The 19751-nt window shown below is 49.3% G+C and overlaps 1 protein-coding gene across 1 annotated transcript in view; it reads left to right on the forward strand.

Annotated features, from left to right (window-relative positions):
- Nucleotides 1-1690: 1690 nt before the first annotated feature.
- Nucleotides 1691-19751, forward strand: part of DGAT1 (diacylglycerol O-acyltransferase 1) — a 43402-nt gene continuing 25341 nt past the window's right edge. The window contains exon 1 of the mRNA XM_089518417.1: nt 1691-2019. Coding sequence (XP_089374543.1) covers nt 1691-2019 — 329 coding nt within the window. The remainder of the gene's footprint in view (nt 2020-19751) is intronic.

Below are 19751 nucleotides of genomic sequence, written 5' to 3' on the forward strand. Positions count from 1 at the left end.
AGTTACGCAGCTCCTGGGAAAACTGCTATTGATACAGCTTCACATTCAGACAAGGAAACAAATCCCAGGCTCCCACAGCGTGGATCTCCAGGGCAGCCAAGTCAGGGCGAAACTACAAATCCCAGGCTCCCACAGCGTGGATCTCCAGGGCAGCCAAGTCAGGGCGAAACTACAAATCCCAAGGTCCCACAGCGTGGATCTCCAGGGCAGCCAAGTCAGGGCGAAACTACAAATCCCAAGGTCCCACAGCGTGGATCTCCAGGGCAGCCAAGTCAGGGCGAAACTACAAATCCCAAGGTCCCACAGCGTGGATCTCCAGGGCAGCCAAGTCAGGGCGAAACTACAAATCCCAGGCTCCCACAGCGTGGATCTCCAGGGCAGCCAAGTCAGGGCGAAACTACAAATCCCAGGCTCCCACAGCGTGGATCTCCAGGGCAGCCAAGTCAGGGCGAAACTACAAATCCCAAGGTCCCACAGCGTGGATCTCCAGGGCAGCCAAGTCAGGGCGAAACTACAAATCCCAAGGTCCCACAGCGTGGATCTCCAGGGCAGCCAAGTCAGGGCGAAACTACAAATCCCAAGGTCCCACAGCGTGGATCTCCAGGGCAGCCAAGTCAGGGCGAAACTACAAATCCCAAGGTCCCACAGCGTGGATCTCCAGGGCAGCCAAGTCAGGGCGAAACTACAAATCCCAGGCTCCCACAGCGTGGATCTCCAGGGCAGCCAAGTCAGGGCGAAACTACAAATCCCAGGCTCCCACAGCGTGGATCTCCAGGGCAGCCAAGTCAGGGCGAAACTACAAATCCCAAGGTCCCACAGCGTGGATCTCCAGGGCAGCCAAGTCAGGGCGAAACTACAAATCCCAAGGTCCCACAGCGTGGATCTCCAGGGCAGCCAAGTCAGGGCGAAACTACAAATCCCAAGGTCCCACAGCGTGGATCTCCAGGGCAGCCAAGTCAGGGCGAAACTACAAATCCCAAGGTCCCACAGCGTGGATCTCCAGGGCAGCCAAGTCAGGGCGAAACTACAAATCCCAGGCTCCCACAGCGTGGATCTCCAGGGCAGCCAAGTCAGGGCGAAACTACAAATCCCAGGCTCCCACAGCGTGGATCTCCAGGGCAGCCAAGTCAGGGCGAAACTACAAATCCCAGGCTCCCACAGCGTGGATCTCCAGGGCAGCCAAGTCAGGGCGAAACTACAAATCCCAAGGTCCCACAGCGTGGATCTCCAGGGCAGCCAAGTCAGGGCGAAACTACAAATCCCAAGGTCCCACAGCGTGGATCTCCAGGGCAGCCAAGTCAGGGCGAAACTACAAATCCCAAGGTCCCACAGCGTGGATCTCCAGGGCAGCCAAGTCAGGGCGAAACTACAAATCCCAGGCTCCCACAGCGTGGATCTCCAGGGCAGCCAAGTCAGGGCGAAACTACAAATCCCAGCCGAAGAGGTGGCAAACTAGAGATCGATCCCTGAGGGAAAAAGTGGAAAGGGCCGTTGGCGCCGGAAGGGTTAACCCCAACCCCAGGTGCCCCTCCCTGGCTCCCGTCATGCCCCGCGCCCTCCCTCCCGCCAAGGGAACAGGTGTCGCGCGGCGCCTCGGGAGAGATAAAAGGCCTCCTGTGAGGCGCCGCCCCAGAGCCTCCGCGGACTACGCTTCCCGAGGTGCCTTGCGCGCGAGGGGCGGAGCTTGGCCATGGAGGCGCCCTGGGGCGGCTGCGAGGGGGCGGGGCCCGGCGGAGGTCCGCTGCTGCTGCTTCTGCGAGCGAGCCAGAGCCAGAGCCAGAGCCAGAGCCAAGCGGCGGCGGCGGCCTCGGGCTCCTCAGAGGCGGAGGAGATGGCCGAGCGAGGAGACAGCCATGGCGGCAAGGAGAGCCCTTCGCCTCCCCAGCCCCAGCCCCAGCCCCAGCCCCAGGGCAGGCGGCGTCGGCTGGGGGGCCCGGGCGGGGAAGCCCCCCAGGAGAGCCCCCGAGGACCCGCCGGGGACGGAGGAGCGGAGCCCCTCGGCGGAGAAGGGCTCCTCAGGTGAGGGAGGAGGAGGAGGAGGAGACCGGGCCCCCTCCTCACAATTGAAAAGGGGGCAGGGTCGCCTCAAAGGAAGGGAGGGCCCCCAGCAAAGAAGGGTCAATATCAGCCCCCCAATAAAGGGGACTCTGAACCCCCCCGCCATTGAAAAGGACACTTGAGGCCCCCTCCTCACAATTACAAAAGGGGCCAGGGTCGCCCATATATAGATACACTGAGTTGAAGGGAGGGATGGGGAGGACCCCCAATAAAGAAGACTCTGACCCCCCCCTCAGTGGAGGAGACACTTTGTGCACCTCCCCCAAAAAGGGGGCAGGGGCGCCCCAAATAAAAGGGAGACCCCCCCAACAAAGACGAGGCAGAAAAGAGTCTGACCCCCCTCCCAGTTCCTATGCCCCTCCCCCAATGAAAGAGGGGCCAGGGGTCATTGAGGGGGAGGGGGAAGACCCCTCAGCAAGAAGGCTTTGACCCTCCCCCCCTAGTGCTTGATGTCCTCCGTCCCAAATAAAAGGGGCCAAGGTCACCCCAAATAAAGAGGAGACTTTATAATCCCCCAGAAAAGAGGGGACTTTCTCTCTTACCCCCCCCCTTAAGTGCCCCCCCTCCTGAAGTCCTTTCTCTCTCCCCAGGAATGAAGAGTCTGTATTCCCCCCCCCCCCCCAGTCAGGGGAATGCTTTATTCCTCCCCAGAGCCTGGTTTGCCTCCCCCCCCCAAAAAAAAAAAAAAAGAAAGAGGACACAGTGTTTTAAACCCTCCCAGGAAAGAGAAGTCAGCATCCCCCCCATAAAGAAGACCTAGTATGGCCCAGCCCCATAAGCAGGCAGTGTATCCCCCCAGTAAAGAGGGGTCTCTAGCTCTTCCCTCCAGTAAAGGGGACACTGCCCCCACCAGGAATGAGGAATCTGTATCCCCCAATAAAGGGGCTCAGTATCCCCTCCCAAAATAAAGAACAGGCTATATCCCCCTCCCCCCAAAAAAGCATGGGTCTGTATCCTGCGCCATAAAGAGGGCTATTACCTCTCCCCCCAAAGAAGCCTTGATATGTTCCCCCCCCTTCTAGAAAAGGTGAGTGGGGGTCCTGGGTGCAGCTCCGAGCCTCTCTTTTCCTTTCTTTGGACCCCCATTTTCCAGGGGTGCTGGGTGGTGGTCCTGGGTTGGGGCAGGTGGGGCCAGGGAAGACAAATGCAGGCCCTGGCAGCGTGTGAGACCCCCTGGAGACACCCACCCCTCTTTTTCTCCTCCTCCTCCTCTTCCCTTCTTGTCTTCTTGGGAAGCCCCCCCCCTTTGCCTGCAAATGTGGGGAGGGGGCTACCTTCCCTCTGAGGTGGCTTTTGGGACCTTTGTGCTGCTTGTTGGCTGAGGGGCAGGGGTCTGTTTTGGGATGGGAAGCTCACTCTTTCCATTGGCATTGTAAGTGGGGGTGTGTGAAGGTGGGGGGGGGGACTCAGCCTGCCTTGCAAGGACTTTGGGAGCTCTTGGGTCTGTTGCTGGTCTGGCTGGGATCCTTTTCCTGCAACAAGCAGCGAGAGAAGAGAGGAGCCCCATTCACCTTCCTTCGCCTGCTCTTCTTATTGCAGGGAAGGGGCTATTAGCTCCCCCCTCCAATAAAGCCTTCTCCGGGGTCAAAGTCATGGCCATAAAAGGGGGTTCTTCTTGCAAGGAGGCTCTGGGTGTGTCTCCTGTCATTCCCCCTTTGCTGTGTTTGTGTAGGTTTCCCTTCTGACCCCATTCTTGGCAGCCTTCTCCCCCCCCCCCCCCCGAAAATGTCAGGATTGCAACTGCTGTGATTCATCCCTGTTTTCTCTTCTTGGCTCCAGCAGCCATTGCTGGCGGTGGATGGACTTGCTGCATGCAATCAGCCCATTTTTTTTGGGGGGGGGGACCTGGAAGTCCTGGGGGCATTTTGGGGTGTGAAAAGACATAGTCTAGAGACTCCCTGCTCAGGCTGACCATCACTTTGCCTCCCATCTTGTTCCTTATGACAGACGACCGAACCACAGCCAGACAGAAGGAAAGCTGGGGATTCATAGAATTGGAAGCGACCGCAAGGGCCACCCAGTCCAGCCCCTGCCATGCAGGAACTCTCAATCAAAGCATCCCTGACATCTCAATGCCAGGGCAAAAGTCCGCCCCCCCTCTGGACTACAGTATCCAGAGTACCACTGGCCCTAAAGCAAATCAGTTTCCAAGCTTTGATTTTCCTGCCTTCTTCTCCATCTTTGGTCTTGTAACCAGAGCTAGGTTGGGGGGTCATACTGCCCTACAGGTATTGTTGGACTGCAAGTCCCAGCTGCATCAAGCCAGCCTTGGCAGTGTTGGGGAATGGTGGGAGTTGTAGTCCAGAAACAGAGCAGGAACTGCATGATTCATTCCCTCTGCCTGTCCTGCTTTTTCAGGCTGAGCCCCATTCAATCCTCTGCTCTCCCGCTTTCTAAGCCGTCTTCCTCCTTTTTCCTTTTCTGTCCTTGGTTTTCATGGCTTGCTTCAGAGTCCAAAGGGCTGAAGCAGTTTGTGGCCGGAGGAGAGGCTTCAGCAACTCCAGGGCTCTTCTCTGGCTTAAGGGAACAGTCTGTGGGTTTTCTGCATTAATAATTCAAAGGCCTAGCTGTCTTGAATCTGGAAGATCAGTCTGCAAAGGCATTTCGTGGCACCTTTGAGACGTAACTGGAAGAAAGGAAGAAGACGCTTATCATGAGCGTTCATAGACCTGAGCCTAACATGCATCTGAGGAAGTAGGCTCAAGTCTACAAAAGTTCAAGATATCAAACTCTATCTTTCATTTGCTCTCAAAGGCTCTGCAAGATCCCTTTGCGTACTGCATTAATAATGTTTGCCATAAGTCAGGGGCTAAATCTGCACTGGAGAAGTAATGCAGTTTGACACCACTTTAAATGCCTTGGCTTCATTCTGTGGAACCCTGGGATTTGTAGTTCGTTGTGGCACTTGGGCTCTCTGACAAATAACACACAAAACTACAAATACCACAATTCCATAGCTTCATTAATTCTGCTGTGCAGATGCAGCCAGAGTTGATCTGAAGAAGAGAGGCAGTGTATACTAGTGGTCTAAGTGCAAGAAGCCACGGTCCAAATCCCCGCTCAGAGGGAGGCGGTGGTGGCAAGCCTCCTCTGAATACACCCCAAGCCCTCAGTTATAGATTTGCCACAGGGTGGCCATAGATTGTCAACAGCCTGGAGGCACACAACAATGACAACAAAACATTCCACTGCCTGGGTTTCTTTTCCACAATTGCGACACCTCAAGCCTTTTGGATGCCAAAGTGCATTTGTCACGCAGTCTGTAAGTGTGTCCCTTCCCATAGTGGCAGTTTAGGCTAGAGAAGGCAGAGTGACGACGTGATAGTGCTCTTCAAATATCTGTTGGGATCTCACCTAGAGTGGAAGATGGAGCCAGTTTGTGGCAGAACCCAGTGGATTCAAATGGCAAGAAAGGAGAGTCCGACTAAACGTTGGGAAGAACTTGTTTTTTACTGTAAGAGCTGTTGGAGAGGAGGATGGACTGTGAAGTCAAAGGCTTTCATGGCCAGCATCCATAGTTTTTTGTGGGCTTTTCAGGCTATGTGGCCATGTTCCAGAAGAGTTTATTCCTGGTGTTTTGCCAACATCTGTGGCAGCCACAGATGCCAGCCACAGATGCTGGCACAACACCAGGAATAAACTCTTAGAGACATGGCCACTTATCCTGAAAAAACCACCCAAACTATAGCAGAATGGACTATTTCAAAAAATAATGGCCTCCCTTGTGCTGCAAGTTTTTAAACAGAATTTGTTTCCTATACCAGCCTCTTCTCAAAATCGTTCTTTGCTTTCCTCTTAAATCCACTCTTCCTACTTTCTCTTTTCCCCTTCCTTTCCTACCATCCCTAACTTCCTACTCTTCTTGATCCTCCTTATTCCTACCTCCTTTCCAGTCCTATTCTGTAATTCTACTTCAAAGAAGTGTTGTTGTTCTGCCCCGTCTTGTCTGATTTCTGAAGCTACGTAGGATTGGTCCTGGTGAGTCCTGGGGATCTCCAGAATTGGACGGGAGGATTAAAAAGAAAAGGCTGAAACCCTGGAGAGTTGCTGCAGCTGCCAGTCAGAGTGAATTTAATGGGGTGGTGGGAACCCCAAGGGCCTGACCCAGTTCAGGGGCAGCTTCCTATGTAAGAGGGCCCAGGCTCCATCCCTAACATCTCCAGGTGAGGCTGGAGAGGAAGCTTGCCTGCAACTCTTCTTAATCCTCCCTACTCCTACCTCTTTACTTCCTTCCTTTCCAATCTAGTTCTGTAATTCTAATTCAAAGAAGTGGCTGCCAGCTAGAGTTGGCAACACTGGCCTAATGGACCAAGGGTCTGGCTGAGTATCAGGACAGGTTCCCCTCTGCCTCTGCAAAAGGCCGCAGGCTCAGTTCTTAGCATCTTCAGATAAGGCTAGAGAGGAATCCTGCCTGGAACCCCAGAGAAATGTGGCTGCCAGTCAGAGCTGACATTACTTGCTTAGATGGGTGCAAAAGGTATTTGGAATAAGGACAGCTTCCCACATTCTTATGTAGATAGTCCCAGGTTCAGTGCTTTGTCTCCAGGGAAAGGTGGGCAAGATTCCTGCCCTAACGAAACCAGGAGTGGCTGCAAGCCAGAACTGCCCTTGCTGGGCTAGAGAGACCAAGCATCTGGCTAGAATCAAAGAGTTGGAAGAGACCCCAAGGGCCATGCTGTCCAACCCCCTGCCATGCAGGAACTCTCAATCAAAGCACCCCTGACAGATGGCTAAGTAGGAAGAGAGATAGTTCTACAGCCCCCTGCAGTGGCCATGGCCGGCTCAGCTGCCTTCGTGGGGTCCCCAGCACTTTGCCCCTCCCAATGAACCCCAATTTCTGTAGTGTGGATCTCGGAAGTAAAATAGCACACACCGGTATGCACCTCAGGTAACCTCTTACCTAGCGTACCAAATCCAGGTCACGGCATGTTCCCTTGGCACAGAGCTTGGGGAGAACACACCCGGCAGCTCCTCAGTCTCTCTATGCGCCCAGGTGTGTAGCGTTCTTTGGTCCTCTGAGCTGGCCTAGTTAAGAGAGAGTGCACACGTGCGCGCAAGAAATCTTCATGTGGGCATTGGAACGGTGTCTGTCTGCCATCTCTGTCCCCTTGTGCAAACGGGTGTGCCTTCTGTCTGCACCCCTTCTGTCTCTGCCAACAAATTTAGCTCCTGTTCCTTATCGCTGAGAAGCCACTTTGACTTTCCTAAAAGATGACAGTCCCGGCTCCGTGTCAGACTCATAAGCACACCGATGCTTTCCTAGGAAGGATGCTCTTTGGTCCTCCTTTTTGGACAGCATGGGTGGAAGTCTGGAAGGCCCTTTCATTTGGTATATAATGTAAAGGGGTAGGGATAGGGGTAGGGCAAAGTGGGAATCTTGCAGCCTGTGGCCCTTGGACAGGCCCAGTGCGGCCCTTGATACCCAGTAAAGGTTCTGGAACGCATAGCAGACATTTGGCTTTTAAAAAGTTGGTTTGTGCTGTGAACACACATGTTCATTGTAGAAAACCTGCCACATATTGCTTTTGAGTCTGGAAACCATGCCTTATGAAGAGAGACTTAGGGAGCTGTGGATATGTTTAGCCTAGAAGAGAAGGCTAAGAGAGTATATGATAGCCCTGTTTAAGTATCTGAAGGGGTGTCATGTAGAGGATGGAGCAAGCTTGTTGACCTGGAACAATGGATGCAACCTACAGGAAAAGAGATTCCAGCTTAACATTAGGAAGAACTTCCTGACAGGAAGAGCTGTTCCACAGTGGAAGATGTTGCCTTGGAGGGTGGTGGAGTCTCCTTTGGAGGTCTTTAAACAGAGGCTGGATGGTCATCTGTTGGAGCTGCATTGATTGTGAGTTCTTGCATGGCAGGACGGTTGGACTGGATGGTCCTTGAGGTCTCTTCCAACTCTATGATTCTATGATGATGATGATGATGATGATGACATCCACTCTCCCTCAGAAAGGACAGAGATAACTGGAAGTGGTGGGTTATCACTTCCAGTCACCAAAAAGGTGCAGCTGAAGACTTCAGGCATTCCATAGGAACCAAAAATTGGACAGTACAGTCCTCTGGATCATGCCCATTTGTGGTAAAGTACATCTTTCCCTAACCTGGGGAGAGTCCTCCAAATGTATTTCACTGCTACACCCAGAATCCCCCAGCCAGCCTAAGTACTAGGTTGAGGAAGGCTGGTGTAGAATGGCTCTCCTGGAACACTGTGGTGAATCTTAGAGTGATTCCAACACTGTGTCCTTACACCAAGAGGAAGAAGAAGCCATGTGGCTAATGGGGACATGCGTGCGAATCTTAGGGCCTTTCATACTTTCACCTGCTTGCCTTCATTGACTCAGACAGGAGCTGAGGGCTATGTTGCTGCACATAACGTTGTGTATGAAGCAACATTGCTTTGCGAGGGATGGCAGCCAACACATGGTGCTGCATGAAGGATGCAGAGTTGGTGCTGATCCGTTCACAATGTGAACTTCGTGCCTGGAGCAGAATGGTCTTAAGGCAGGGATGGATGTAATGCAGCCTCTGTAGAGTATGTTGGCCTGCCAGCCCCTGTCCCTAGACAGCCTAATGGAGGGGGATGCTGGGGATTGCACTTCTGCAGCGTCTGAGATGGTACACGAGTCCCATCCCTGTCCTAGGGCAGTCAGAGAGTGCAGTGGGTCGGAGCCTTGTCAGTCCTGCGTTTTGTGTGTGTTCTACTCTTCATGCCCTTATGGAGCAGAGGAATGGTAATTAATTAATTATTCACACTTTCACCCTGAAATCTGGGATTTGGAGCAGCTTTAGTGTGTGTGTGTGTGCCTTCAGGTTACCTGTCGGCCTTCATCGAACCCATGAATTTTATGGGGCTTTCTTGGTCAAAGTGGCTTGACGTTGCCATCCTCTAAAATACAGCCCACAGTGCTTGATGTTCCTTGGCAGTCCTCTGTCCAAGTACTAGCCAGGGCTGATCCTGCTTAGCTTCCAAGCTCAGATGGAACCTGGTGCCTTCAAGGTATTTAGGCTCTCAAAGGAGTTTGTAAATGAACTTGTTCTTCATTGTAAAAAGCACAGGAAGAGCATACATAAAAGCCTAAGTAAGACATACAAACTTCATTGCAAAGATGTGATTATCCATAGAACTAAAAACAATCTGCTTCTGGGGATGCTCTAGCTGGAGATCCTGCACTGAGCCGGGAGTTGGATTTGGATGGCTTCTGTGGGAACATTCCAACTCTAGGATTCTGTGAATCTAAAACAATTTAAAACATGTCAGTTCAAAAGGCAAAAGGTGTCTTGGCTTTATTTAGGGGTTTTTACATATGTCTTTATTAGATGCATTTATGTGTAGGATATCTATGCAAAGGGATCTTGTAGCATCCCTGATTGATGGACATCTAGCTTCTGTTTAAAGACCTCCAAGGAAGGAGACTCCACCACAATCTCCGAGGGAGTGTAGTATTCCACTGTGAAACAGCCCTTAATGTCAGGAAGTTCCTCCTAATCATAGAATAGAATCATAGAGTTGGAAGAGACCGCAAGGGCCATCCAGTCCGACCCCATTCTGCCATGCAGGAAATCCAAATCAAAGCATCCCCGACAGATGGCCATCCAGCCTCTGCTTAAAGATCTCCAAGGAAGGAGACTCTATCACCCTCCGAGGAGGGAGTGCATTCCACTGTGAACAGCCCTTACTGTCAGGAAGTTCAGGTGGAATCTCTTTTCCTGGAGCTTGCATCCATTGTTCCGGGCCCTGTTCTCTGGAGTAGCAGAAAACAAGCTTGCTCCCTCTTCAACACGACATCCTTTCAAATATTTAAACAGGGCTATCATATCACCTCTTAACCTTCTCTTCTCCAGGCTAAACATCCCCAGTTCCCTAAGTCATTCCTCATAGGGCATGGTTTCCAGACCCTTCACCATTTTAGTTGCCCTCCTCTGGACACGCTCCAGTTTCTCAATGTCCTTTCTGAATTGTGGCGCCCAGAACTGGACACAATATTCCAGGTGGGGCCTGACCAGAGCAGAATACAGTGGCACTATTACTTCTCTTAAAGTATAGTGTCTAGATCAAGATGCAGCCTAAAATTGCATTGGCCTTTTTAGCTGCCGCATCACACTGTTCACTCATGTTCAACTTCTGGTCTACTTGGACTCTTAGATCCCTTTCACATGTACTTTCATTCAGCCATGTGTCTCCCATAATCCTATATCTGTGCATTTTATTTTTCTGCCCTAAGTGCAATACCTTACATTTCTCCGTGTTGAATTTCATTTTGTTAGCTTTGGCCCAGCTTTCTAGTCTATTCAGGTCATTTTGAATCTTGATCCTGTCCTCTGGAGTATTAGCTATTCTTCCTAATTTGGTGTCATCTGCAAATTTGATAAGTGTGCTCCCAATTCTGTCATCCAGGTCATTGATAAAGATGTTGAATAACACTGGGCCCAGGACAGAGCCCTGTGGGACCCCACTGGTCACTTCCCTCCAGGAGGAAAAAGAGCCATCGTTGAGCACCCTTTGGGTTCGGCCGGTCAACCAAATGCAGATCCATTTAACAGTTCCTTTGTCTAGCCCACATTTTAGAAGCTTGTTTGCAAGAATGTCATGGGAAACCTTGTCAAAGACCTTACTGAAATCAAGATCTACTACATCCACAACATTCCCTTCATCTACCAAGCTGGTCATTTTATCAAAGAAAGAGATTAGGTTTGTCTGGCATGACTTCTTTCTCTGAAACCCATGTTGACTTTTGTGATGATGGCATTGCCTTCTAGATGTTCACAGACTCTCTGTTTAATGATCTGCTCTAGAATCTTTCCTGGGATTGAGGTCAGACTAACTGGCCGATAATTGTTTGGATCCTCTTTCTTCCCCTTTTTGAAGATGGGGACAACGTTTGCCCTCCTCCAGTCGGCTGGGATTTCTCCTGTTCTCCAGGAGTCCTCAAAGACTATTATTGCCAATGGCTCCGATATTACATTTGCCAATTCTTTTAATACCCCTGGATGTAGTTCATCTGGTCCTGGAGACTTAAATTCATTTAGATTAACAAGGTATTCTTCTACTATCTCTTTACTTATTCTGTGCTGAGATTCCCCTATTCTGTCCTCTGCTCCATTATCCTCAGGTTGAGCACCCTTTGCCTTTTCTGAGAAGACTGAGAAGTCTTTTCTGAGAAGACTAATGTTTAGGTGGAATCTTTTCCCCTGGAGCTTGCATTCATTCCTCTGGGTCCTATTTTCTGGAGCAGCAGAAAAGAAGCTTGCTTCATCCTCAATATGATATCCCTTCAAGTATTTAAACAGGGCTATCATAATACCCCTTAACCATCTCTTCTCCAAACTAAACATCCCTAGTCATTCCCTAAGTCATTCCTTGTAGGGCATGGTTTCCAGACCTTTCACCACTTTGGTCACCCTCCTTTGGACACACTCCAAGAGACTAAGAGAAAGAAATGGGTAGCATATGGTTTCGTAAACTTAAGTCTATTTCATCTGTTTCATGGAGTGAAGTGCCTAGGAATAGATCTGTTATAGCAATGAATGAGTTGGTTGTATGTGCATAAAGGTGGTCTTCAGGGAAGGTGTAGTTGCGATGTGGACATCTTTGAAGGCTTTGGGCAGGTACAGCCAAGCTGTTTTGCATGTCAAAGGCACCCAAGACCTTGGTAAAATGCACCTGCGAGATGCAAAGCAGGTTAGCTTCTCTGTTTAGAAAACAGTCCCTTCCCAGGGCTGTGCCCTTGACCAGGATGCCCCTCTCTGGGGATATCATGTACCTGGATTGCAGCGGCCCTGGAAGGTAGGTCTTGCTGGCTTTGCGGTGCCAGGGAAACCTGGGTCCTCTTACTAACTGACCTTTTCCCACAACCTTGCCTTGCTTTGGTGCTGAGCCAACTCCTGGATAGGCAGACCAACTTCCTTGATCCTACTAGGTCTCTCCAGCAACAGGTTTTTGGCAGGCTGAGCCTTGCCTGCTCTGCAAACAGAAGGCCCTTGCCTTTGTGTCAGCAGGCGTGTTTTCTTGAAAGTGTTGTGTGTATATGTGTGGGTTCCCTTTGTTTTCCTTGGGATGGAACAGGGGCCCAGTGCTGGGGCAGAGCAGTATGGAGGAGCCTTGCGTCCTTGCCGCTGTGTGTGTGTGTGTTTAGAGGAGGCATTGCAAAAGTGCCTTGTCCACCTCCTTGGCAAATGTGGCTTTAGAAGGGGGCCTGGCAAGTGTGTTCTGTAACAGGCAATGGTCACTGGTGTGAGTGTCTCCATACCCAATGGATAAGCCAGGGGTCATGGTTCCAGGCACCTGGCAAACTGGAATTTGTTGTGGGTTCTGTGCTTTTAAATTGACTCTCTCAGAGGGTTTTATTAACAAGGTTTGTTCGGGGGGGGGGGGGGTTGCTGTTGCCTTCCTTGTGTCTTTGTGTGTCCTTTTTTTCAGTAGAGTTGGCCCTCCACATTTGCAGCTTTGACATTTGCAGATTTTATTGTTTATGGTTTTGCTTAATCTGTCCTCTCTGGGTCTTCCAGCACAACTCTGCCAGATGCTGACCATAGAGTTGCGCTGGAGGAGCTAGAGGTTACTAGGAAAAACACTTCTCTAGGCACTTGTAGGTCCTGCAGTGTGTTCTTTGGTCACCTTCTGGAAGGATGTGGACCATAGAGTTGCACTGGAGGACCTGGAGAACAGTGGTTTTTGTATCTGAGATCCTTTACCCCTAAACCCAGCAAATGTGAAGGGGCCACTGTATTTGCTTTCAAATTATTGTAAGGGTGTGACGGGGGATTCAGTCCCTGGTCTCCTGGAAGCCTAGTCCCACGCTCAAACCCCTATATTACACTGGCTCTAAAATATATTTTCCCCTGGGGAAATAATATATTATAATGCATAATATATAGTTTTATTGGCAAGAATTATTCAGAGATTAGTTATTTTCTTCCTCTTATCTTGCCCAAGGCCACCGAGAAGAGTTACATGGCTGATCACTTTGAATTATTGGTTATTTTACTGATTTAATACCTTTATACACAAACACACACACACACTTTATATTCATTTCCTGTTTGTTTTCATTATTTCTGTGAGGTAGGTCACCCTCTTTGCCATGTTTGCCCAAAGACCATCCCATGAGATCGAAGGCTTTCTCAGCCGGCACCATAGTTTTTTGTGGGTCTTCTGGGCGATGGGGCCATGTTCTGGAAGAATTTATTCCTGGTGTTTTGTTTGCATCTGTGGCTGGCATCTTTTTCTCTGCAGGCGAAATGTCAGGAATAAATTCTTTCAGAACATGGCCACATGGTTTTTGTGGGTTTTTCAGGCTATCATTCAGTGGATTTCCATGGCCGAGTGGGGATTTGAACCCTGGCCTCCTGGAGTCAGTGTGGGCGAGTTGTCTGAGCATTGGACTTTGACTCTGGAAACCAGGGTTCAAATTCCCACTTGGCCATGGAAACCCAATATGTGACCAAGTCACATTCTCTTAGTCTTTGAGGAAGGCAAAGGCAAACCTCTGATCAAATCTTGCCAAGCAATGTCCTTAGGGTTGCCCTAAGTTGGGAATGACATGAAGGCACACAACAGTGCAACAAACTCCCAGAGTCCAAGGTCAAGACTCAAACCACTTCCTGTGCTGGTGCCTAATCTGCAAATTGGATGCTGCATTAAACTATTACTTTTGCACATGGGTGGGGATTGTGCAGCCTTCCATATGTTGTTGAACTGCAGTTCCCATCAGCCCTAACCACCATTACCTGCTTGTTGAGGAATCCTGGGAGTTGCAGTCGTAACATCCGAGGCGTTGCATGATTTCCATCCTTGCCCAGTTGTGCAAATTTTCCCTTGCGGGGAGAAGCCAGGTTGGAAGTCCCCACACCTTGACTTCTTGGCTCTTGTTAGCAACAGCATTCTGGTCAATCGGACCAAGAGGCCTTTGGCATTTGGTCATCCATATTTTCATCCTAAATGCCAACAAGTTGGTGCCTTGGGCAGGTGGAAGAGCATCTGCCTCTTTTCCCCTTGGCCAGATGGATGCAGTGTGTGGTGCTTTTGGGTCCCCTGTTGCTCAAGTTGCAGGGCAGGGAGTCGCTTGCTGTTGCATCCTGATCTAAAAAGCCTCATGTGGGTCTGATCAAGTGGAATCTGCTGGAGAATCAGAGAGAGAAGTGTGCTGACTTCAGAAAGGGAGCATCTTCTTCTGTTCCAGGAGACACAGGGACCAGATCCTTCTGTTCAAACGCCTTTGAGATGAGCTGTGTCAAAGCTTGGAGGATTTCCAGTGCAGACCCAGAAGCATGCCTTGGTTTCCTCAGGCAAATCAGCCTGCTGTGTTCCCGAACTCGACTCAGATGGGTGTTTTGGACTGTACTCAACTGTGAATGAAAGTGGTGTTTTTTTGGAGACGTTCAATGGGGTTTGAAGTCAACTCCCTCATTGAGATTGGGCCATCAGCACAGTTGTGTAAATTTGGAAAGAAGAAGAAGAGAGGAGTTTGTAAGTGCCAAAAATGCTTCTCCTGCACTTGCAAAATGGTATCTCTTTTGTGGGGTACTGGAGGGGTAGACTTGAAAATTATTATGAAGTTTATATCCCGCCTTTTCCCCAAGACTGGGACTCAGAGTGGCTTACACCTTCAAAACATTACCGTTAAAAGCATACAAAAAAATCAAGATTAAACCAAATTAAACTGTCAACTATAAAAAAAAGTTACATAACACAATTTAAGGGAGCCAGTCTGGTGCAGTGGTTTTGAGTGTTGGACTACGACACCAGAGACCAGGGTTCAAATTGATGCTCAGCCCTGGAAACCCGCTGGGTGACTCTGGGGAAGCCTCTTCCCAGTGGCTTAGCTGAAGGGTCTTATGGCGATTTTAAAAATTGGGACAGCTGATAATAGAAAAGCCAGCAATAGCCAACCACCAATCAATTAAAATGGACTCAACATGCCACTGGAACAATCTCAACAAATAAAAATCTGACCCCATATTGAAAGCTTGGTGCCTATTAAAAAGATATTGGCGTAGCTACTGGGCGAGTGTCCCGGGAGAAGGATCGCACAACTGGGACACCAGAGTGAGACAGCCTCCAAGAAAGTTTTGGGCTAGAGAGGAAAGGTACTCAACAAATTGCACTTTGGGGCTGTCCTCTAAGGCAATTCTACATGCAATGCATAGAATTAATCCAGCCAGGATAATGGAGATGAATTTATACCATTCTGTTGGACCTCACCTGGATATTATGTCCAATTCTGGGTGCCACAGTTCAAGAAGGATATCAGCAGGCTGGCACATGTCTGTCCAAGGTGATAAAGTTCTGGAAACGAAGCTTAATGAGGGACAGTTCATAACTGGGTATGTTTGGGATATCAGCAAAGTGAAATGTGTCCAGAGGAAGGTGACCAACTGTGAGGAATGGCTTAGGGAAATGGGTAGGTTTGGCTTGGAGAAGAGAAGGCTGAGAGGTGACGCGATAGCAATCCTTAAGTATCCGAAGAAATGTCATGGAGAAGATGGAGCCAGCTTGTTTTCTGCTGCTCCGGAAGCTGCCACAACAAGAAGCAGTGGCTTGAAATGACAAGAAAAGGGATTCCAGTGCCTTGGTAATTTCTTCCTTGAGGGTGGAGTATACTATCTCAGAGTATGGTGGACTCTCCATCTTCAGAGGTCTTTAAGCACAGGTTGGATGGCCACCTCTGGACCAGATGGTCCTTGAGGTTTCTTCCAGCTCTGTGGCTGTGCTTTCTCTTCCAGATGATGAACCCGTTGCATATGTGGCTATCAGAAGGTTGCTGGCTATGGAGCAAGGGAGTTACACAAAGAGCCTTGTGTTTTGTGAAGGCACACCCAGGCACTGCCTGACTTATAGCTCTGGCTTGACACACATCCGCTCCGTTGTGATTATCCTGTGGAAGGTGTCTCAATGAGGAAGCATCTTGTTTTCCATGTGAGCTTTGCCCTTTTGCATTAATAGCCATGGCTGCTTATCTCAGTATCACTTATTTGTGGGTCTCTTGTTGTTCCCCGCCTTGATCCACGAGGAAAGACTGACAATTATCAATAAGATAATGAGGGAATAGTTCTTCAGTTCTGGCTGGCTTTCAAATAGAGTGGGAGGCCGCATTGGTCCCATTGTAAGACATTGGAGGGCTGTACTCCCTAATGTGCATCCTGTCCCCAAAATGTTCTTTTAAGCATTTTAGATTTTATTTGTGGATTTGCTAAAAATGAGAGCATAGGAAGTACTTCTTTCATAATTTTGGAGTTTAGCATCATCTGGTACAAGTTTATACACCTCAGAGTTGGAAAGTCTGGCTTGTGTGCAATTGCATTCCAGCTGTTCTTCCGCAGAGGACCTGTAATGGGTCTAAAAAGTTCTCCTGGGGTTTGGAATTGGTTCTTCTTCTCTGACCAGAAACCACATAGGCCTTCTGTTGTTGGTTGGGTCCCTTCTTTTTCTTACCATCCACCCAGCCAGAGTTGGACAATGCTTGGGCAACTCAGTTTCAGGAATCAGCATCAGACATTGTGAAATCCAGCCCTGTGTAGAAGATTTTTAGGGGGGAACACTAGAATTATTGGAAACTGAATGGTGTAGGAACAGTAAAGCACCCTAAAGGTGAGGGAAGTTGAGTCACCAACAGTTACAAGTATGGCTTGGCCCCATGAAAGACTGTTCCAGGCTTGAGACCACTGTACCACCGTGAATTGAGTTGCTGGCAAAAACAAACAGGAGAAACTTAGCATCTTTAGTAAAAGAAAATTATTGTGTCTCCTCTAGTCCTCCATTGTGACCAACAGACATACAACACTCACCCCCATAAAAAGGAATGAGCAAAGAAGAAACCAAGGCCAGGAATTGCAATGATGTGAGATACAGTCAGCCCTTTGTATCTATGGATTCAGCCTCCACAGATTCAACCATCCACAGCTAGATTGTGTGTGTGTGTGTGTGTGTGTGTGTGTGTATTATATCTCCAAAAAGCAAAACTTGATTTGGCCATTTTATATAAGGGACACCATTTTACTAGGCCATTGTATATAACAAGACCAGAGCATCCACAGATTTTGGTACCTGGCCCACTGTACATAGTTTTAAATATGTGAATACCCAGTTTTAAGCAGTGTTTTATTTTTCATTCTGAAAGAGTATATTTCATAACCCATTTCCCCCCAGTTTTTTTGGGATGAAGGTTTTTTTTTTTTTTGGGGGGGGGGGAGTTTTCCCTGTTTTTTTCCAGATTGTTTCCCTGGGCTTTCATGTCTCCAGACGATGCTGGTGTAGATGTTCAAGAATTTGACTCCATATGTAAGGGAGCATGTTCTGTTCCAGTGACGTTGGTGGGGAGGGGTCTTCTAGTTGCCAAGGTGGATCACTCAGAGCACAGATCTTGACCAGTATGACTTTGGTGTGCCTCAAGATAGTGTCTTGTGTGTCGTTGTGGGATCTTTGAGCCTTGCAGTCATGTTTGTCCCAACCAGAATTGTGGGTTTCTTCCCATACCTCCGGAAAGGAAAGTCACAAGCGTGCATACAGAAACGAAGCGTGGCCTTTGATCTGGGAGCACTTGTTGGCAGGTGAGGAGAGAGAGAGGCTGATGGGCGCGGAGCCAAGATGAAATGCCAAGGTCTGGACATGTGCCACCAACATCTTATATGTTTAAGCCCTAGCGGCAATGTGTGATGGACAGGTAGTGTTATGACCCTGTTTATTCAAATTGTATGCAGAAGATATCATGAAAAGCAAGTTCAGACATGGAGGAAGGAGGGATAAAGGTAGGAGGAAGGAATATTAACAAACTAAGATTAGTGGATGACACCATACTACTAGCAGAAAACATATGTAGCAGACCAAGAACTACTAAGGAAGATCAAAGAGGAAAGTGCAAAGGCAGGCTTCTTATTGAACACAAAGGCCCATTACAAATGGGCACTTTAGTATGCGCTCCGCACGTGCTAGGGTTAAAAAGGGGCGTCCTTTCTGGATGCCCCCAACCCTAGGACGTGCGGAGCGCGCACAAAATGGCGGCGGCCGTTCCACACGGCCACCGCCATGAGGACATCATGACCACGCCGCCCCTATACGGGGCGGTGCAGAAGTGACGTCCTCGCTCCGCGCCAGGGTGTCTAGTGCGCCCTTAGCGCGGAGCAGGAAGAAGCTCCGTTTCGCAGCTCCTTCCTGGTTTGGTCCCAAGGACACCGCTTTCCAGGCTGCAGGGAAGCGGCCTTCTGCCGCTTCCCTGCAGCCCGGAAAGTGGTGGATCGGGGCCTCAGCGGCTGCCGCTCTGGACACTGAGGCCCTGATACAGCGGGGAAAGGGGCGGGTACAGCCCGCCCCAAATGGGCGGTCTGTAACCCGCCAAAGATAACAAAAATAATGATAATGGAGGAGCTATGTACATTCAACCTAGAGAATGAGAAAGTTGGAATAGTTAAAAGAGATCCCATACCTTGGATTAAACATTGATCAGAAAGTAGACTGCAGTCAAGAAATGAGATGAAGATTAGGAACGGGAAGGGAAGCTATGAAAGAACGGGACAAGCACCTAAAGAGTCTACAACTGAAGACTAAAGCACTGTATTCCCCATCTCCATGTACAGATGTGAGCAGCAGCCTTGCCAATCTCCGGGGAGTTTAATTAATTTCTTTCTGGGGATTTTGACTGAATATTCTGGTAAATATTGGGGAATTCCAGGGATTTTGGATTTTGATAAAATATTCCAGGGAATATCTTTGAGGCTTGTTGGCAACACTGGATGTGAGAGCTGGACAGTGAAGAAAGTGGGTAGGACGAAAATGGATTCATTTGAGATGTGATGCTGGAGAAGATTACTGAGGATCCTGTGGATGGCCAAAAAGGCAAAGAAATGGTTCCTTCAAGCCTGAAATCTCCCTGGAAGCCAAGTTAGTCAAGCTGAGGCTGATGTGCTTTGGCCATATCATGAAGAAGGCATGAAATTCATTAGAAAAGATAATAATGCTAAGAAAGGTGGAGGGAGGTAGAAAGAGGAAGCCCACACGCTAGATAGATGGAGTCTATTAATGAGGCCATGGATATGCAAGTGCAGGACCTGAACAGAGCCTTGGGGGAGGGGATGTTTCATCCAGGGTCACCATGAATTGGGGCAACTTGAGGGCAGTTAACAACAACAGCAACAACAAAGATCCTGGCCTTTTCCCTGGAGTTGTTGTGGGATGGATGGACGGATGGGAGGGCAGGCCTTTTGCTCTTGTCCGTTGGCACGTGCTGCGAGTGACCCCCGGTCAGCAGAGAGGCAGAGATAAGAGGATTATCCAGACAGACTGAGGGCCTGTGATTAATGCTAAAGCAACACTCTCAGTTCCGGGACTAATGCCTGGGATTAAGGAACATCCTACAGTTGGTCCCACGGGGGAATAACTCATGTGGACATATGAAGAGAGAATTACCAGAGTTTTGCAGAACAGAAGCAGCTGAGAGGGAAAGGAAAGTGGGGAAGTTACTTGATTATTTTTCAGCAGAGGAAGTGGGTTGCATCCTCTGTGTGTGCATACGTTGAGCATGGGGTCATGGTCTGAGCATTGGGCAATGCCGTTGGGAGACCAGGGTTCAAATCACCACTTGGCAGTGGAAACCCACTGGGTGATACTGGGCAAGTCATACAAACATCTTCATTTCTATACCGCTTATCAGTGCACTTAAGCACTCCCAAAGTGGTTTACAGCTGTAAGCGAATTG

This window comes from Sceloporus occidentalis, unplaced genomic scaffold (genome assembly GCF_023333645.1).
Source record: "Sceloporus occidentalis isolate IW3139 unplaced genomic scaffold, rSceOcc1.0.p SCAF_3, whole genome shotgun sequence".
Lineage (NCBI taxonomy): Eukaryota > Metazoa > Chordata > Lepidosauria > Squamata > Phrynosomatidae > Sceloporus > Sceloporus occidentalis.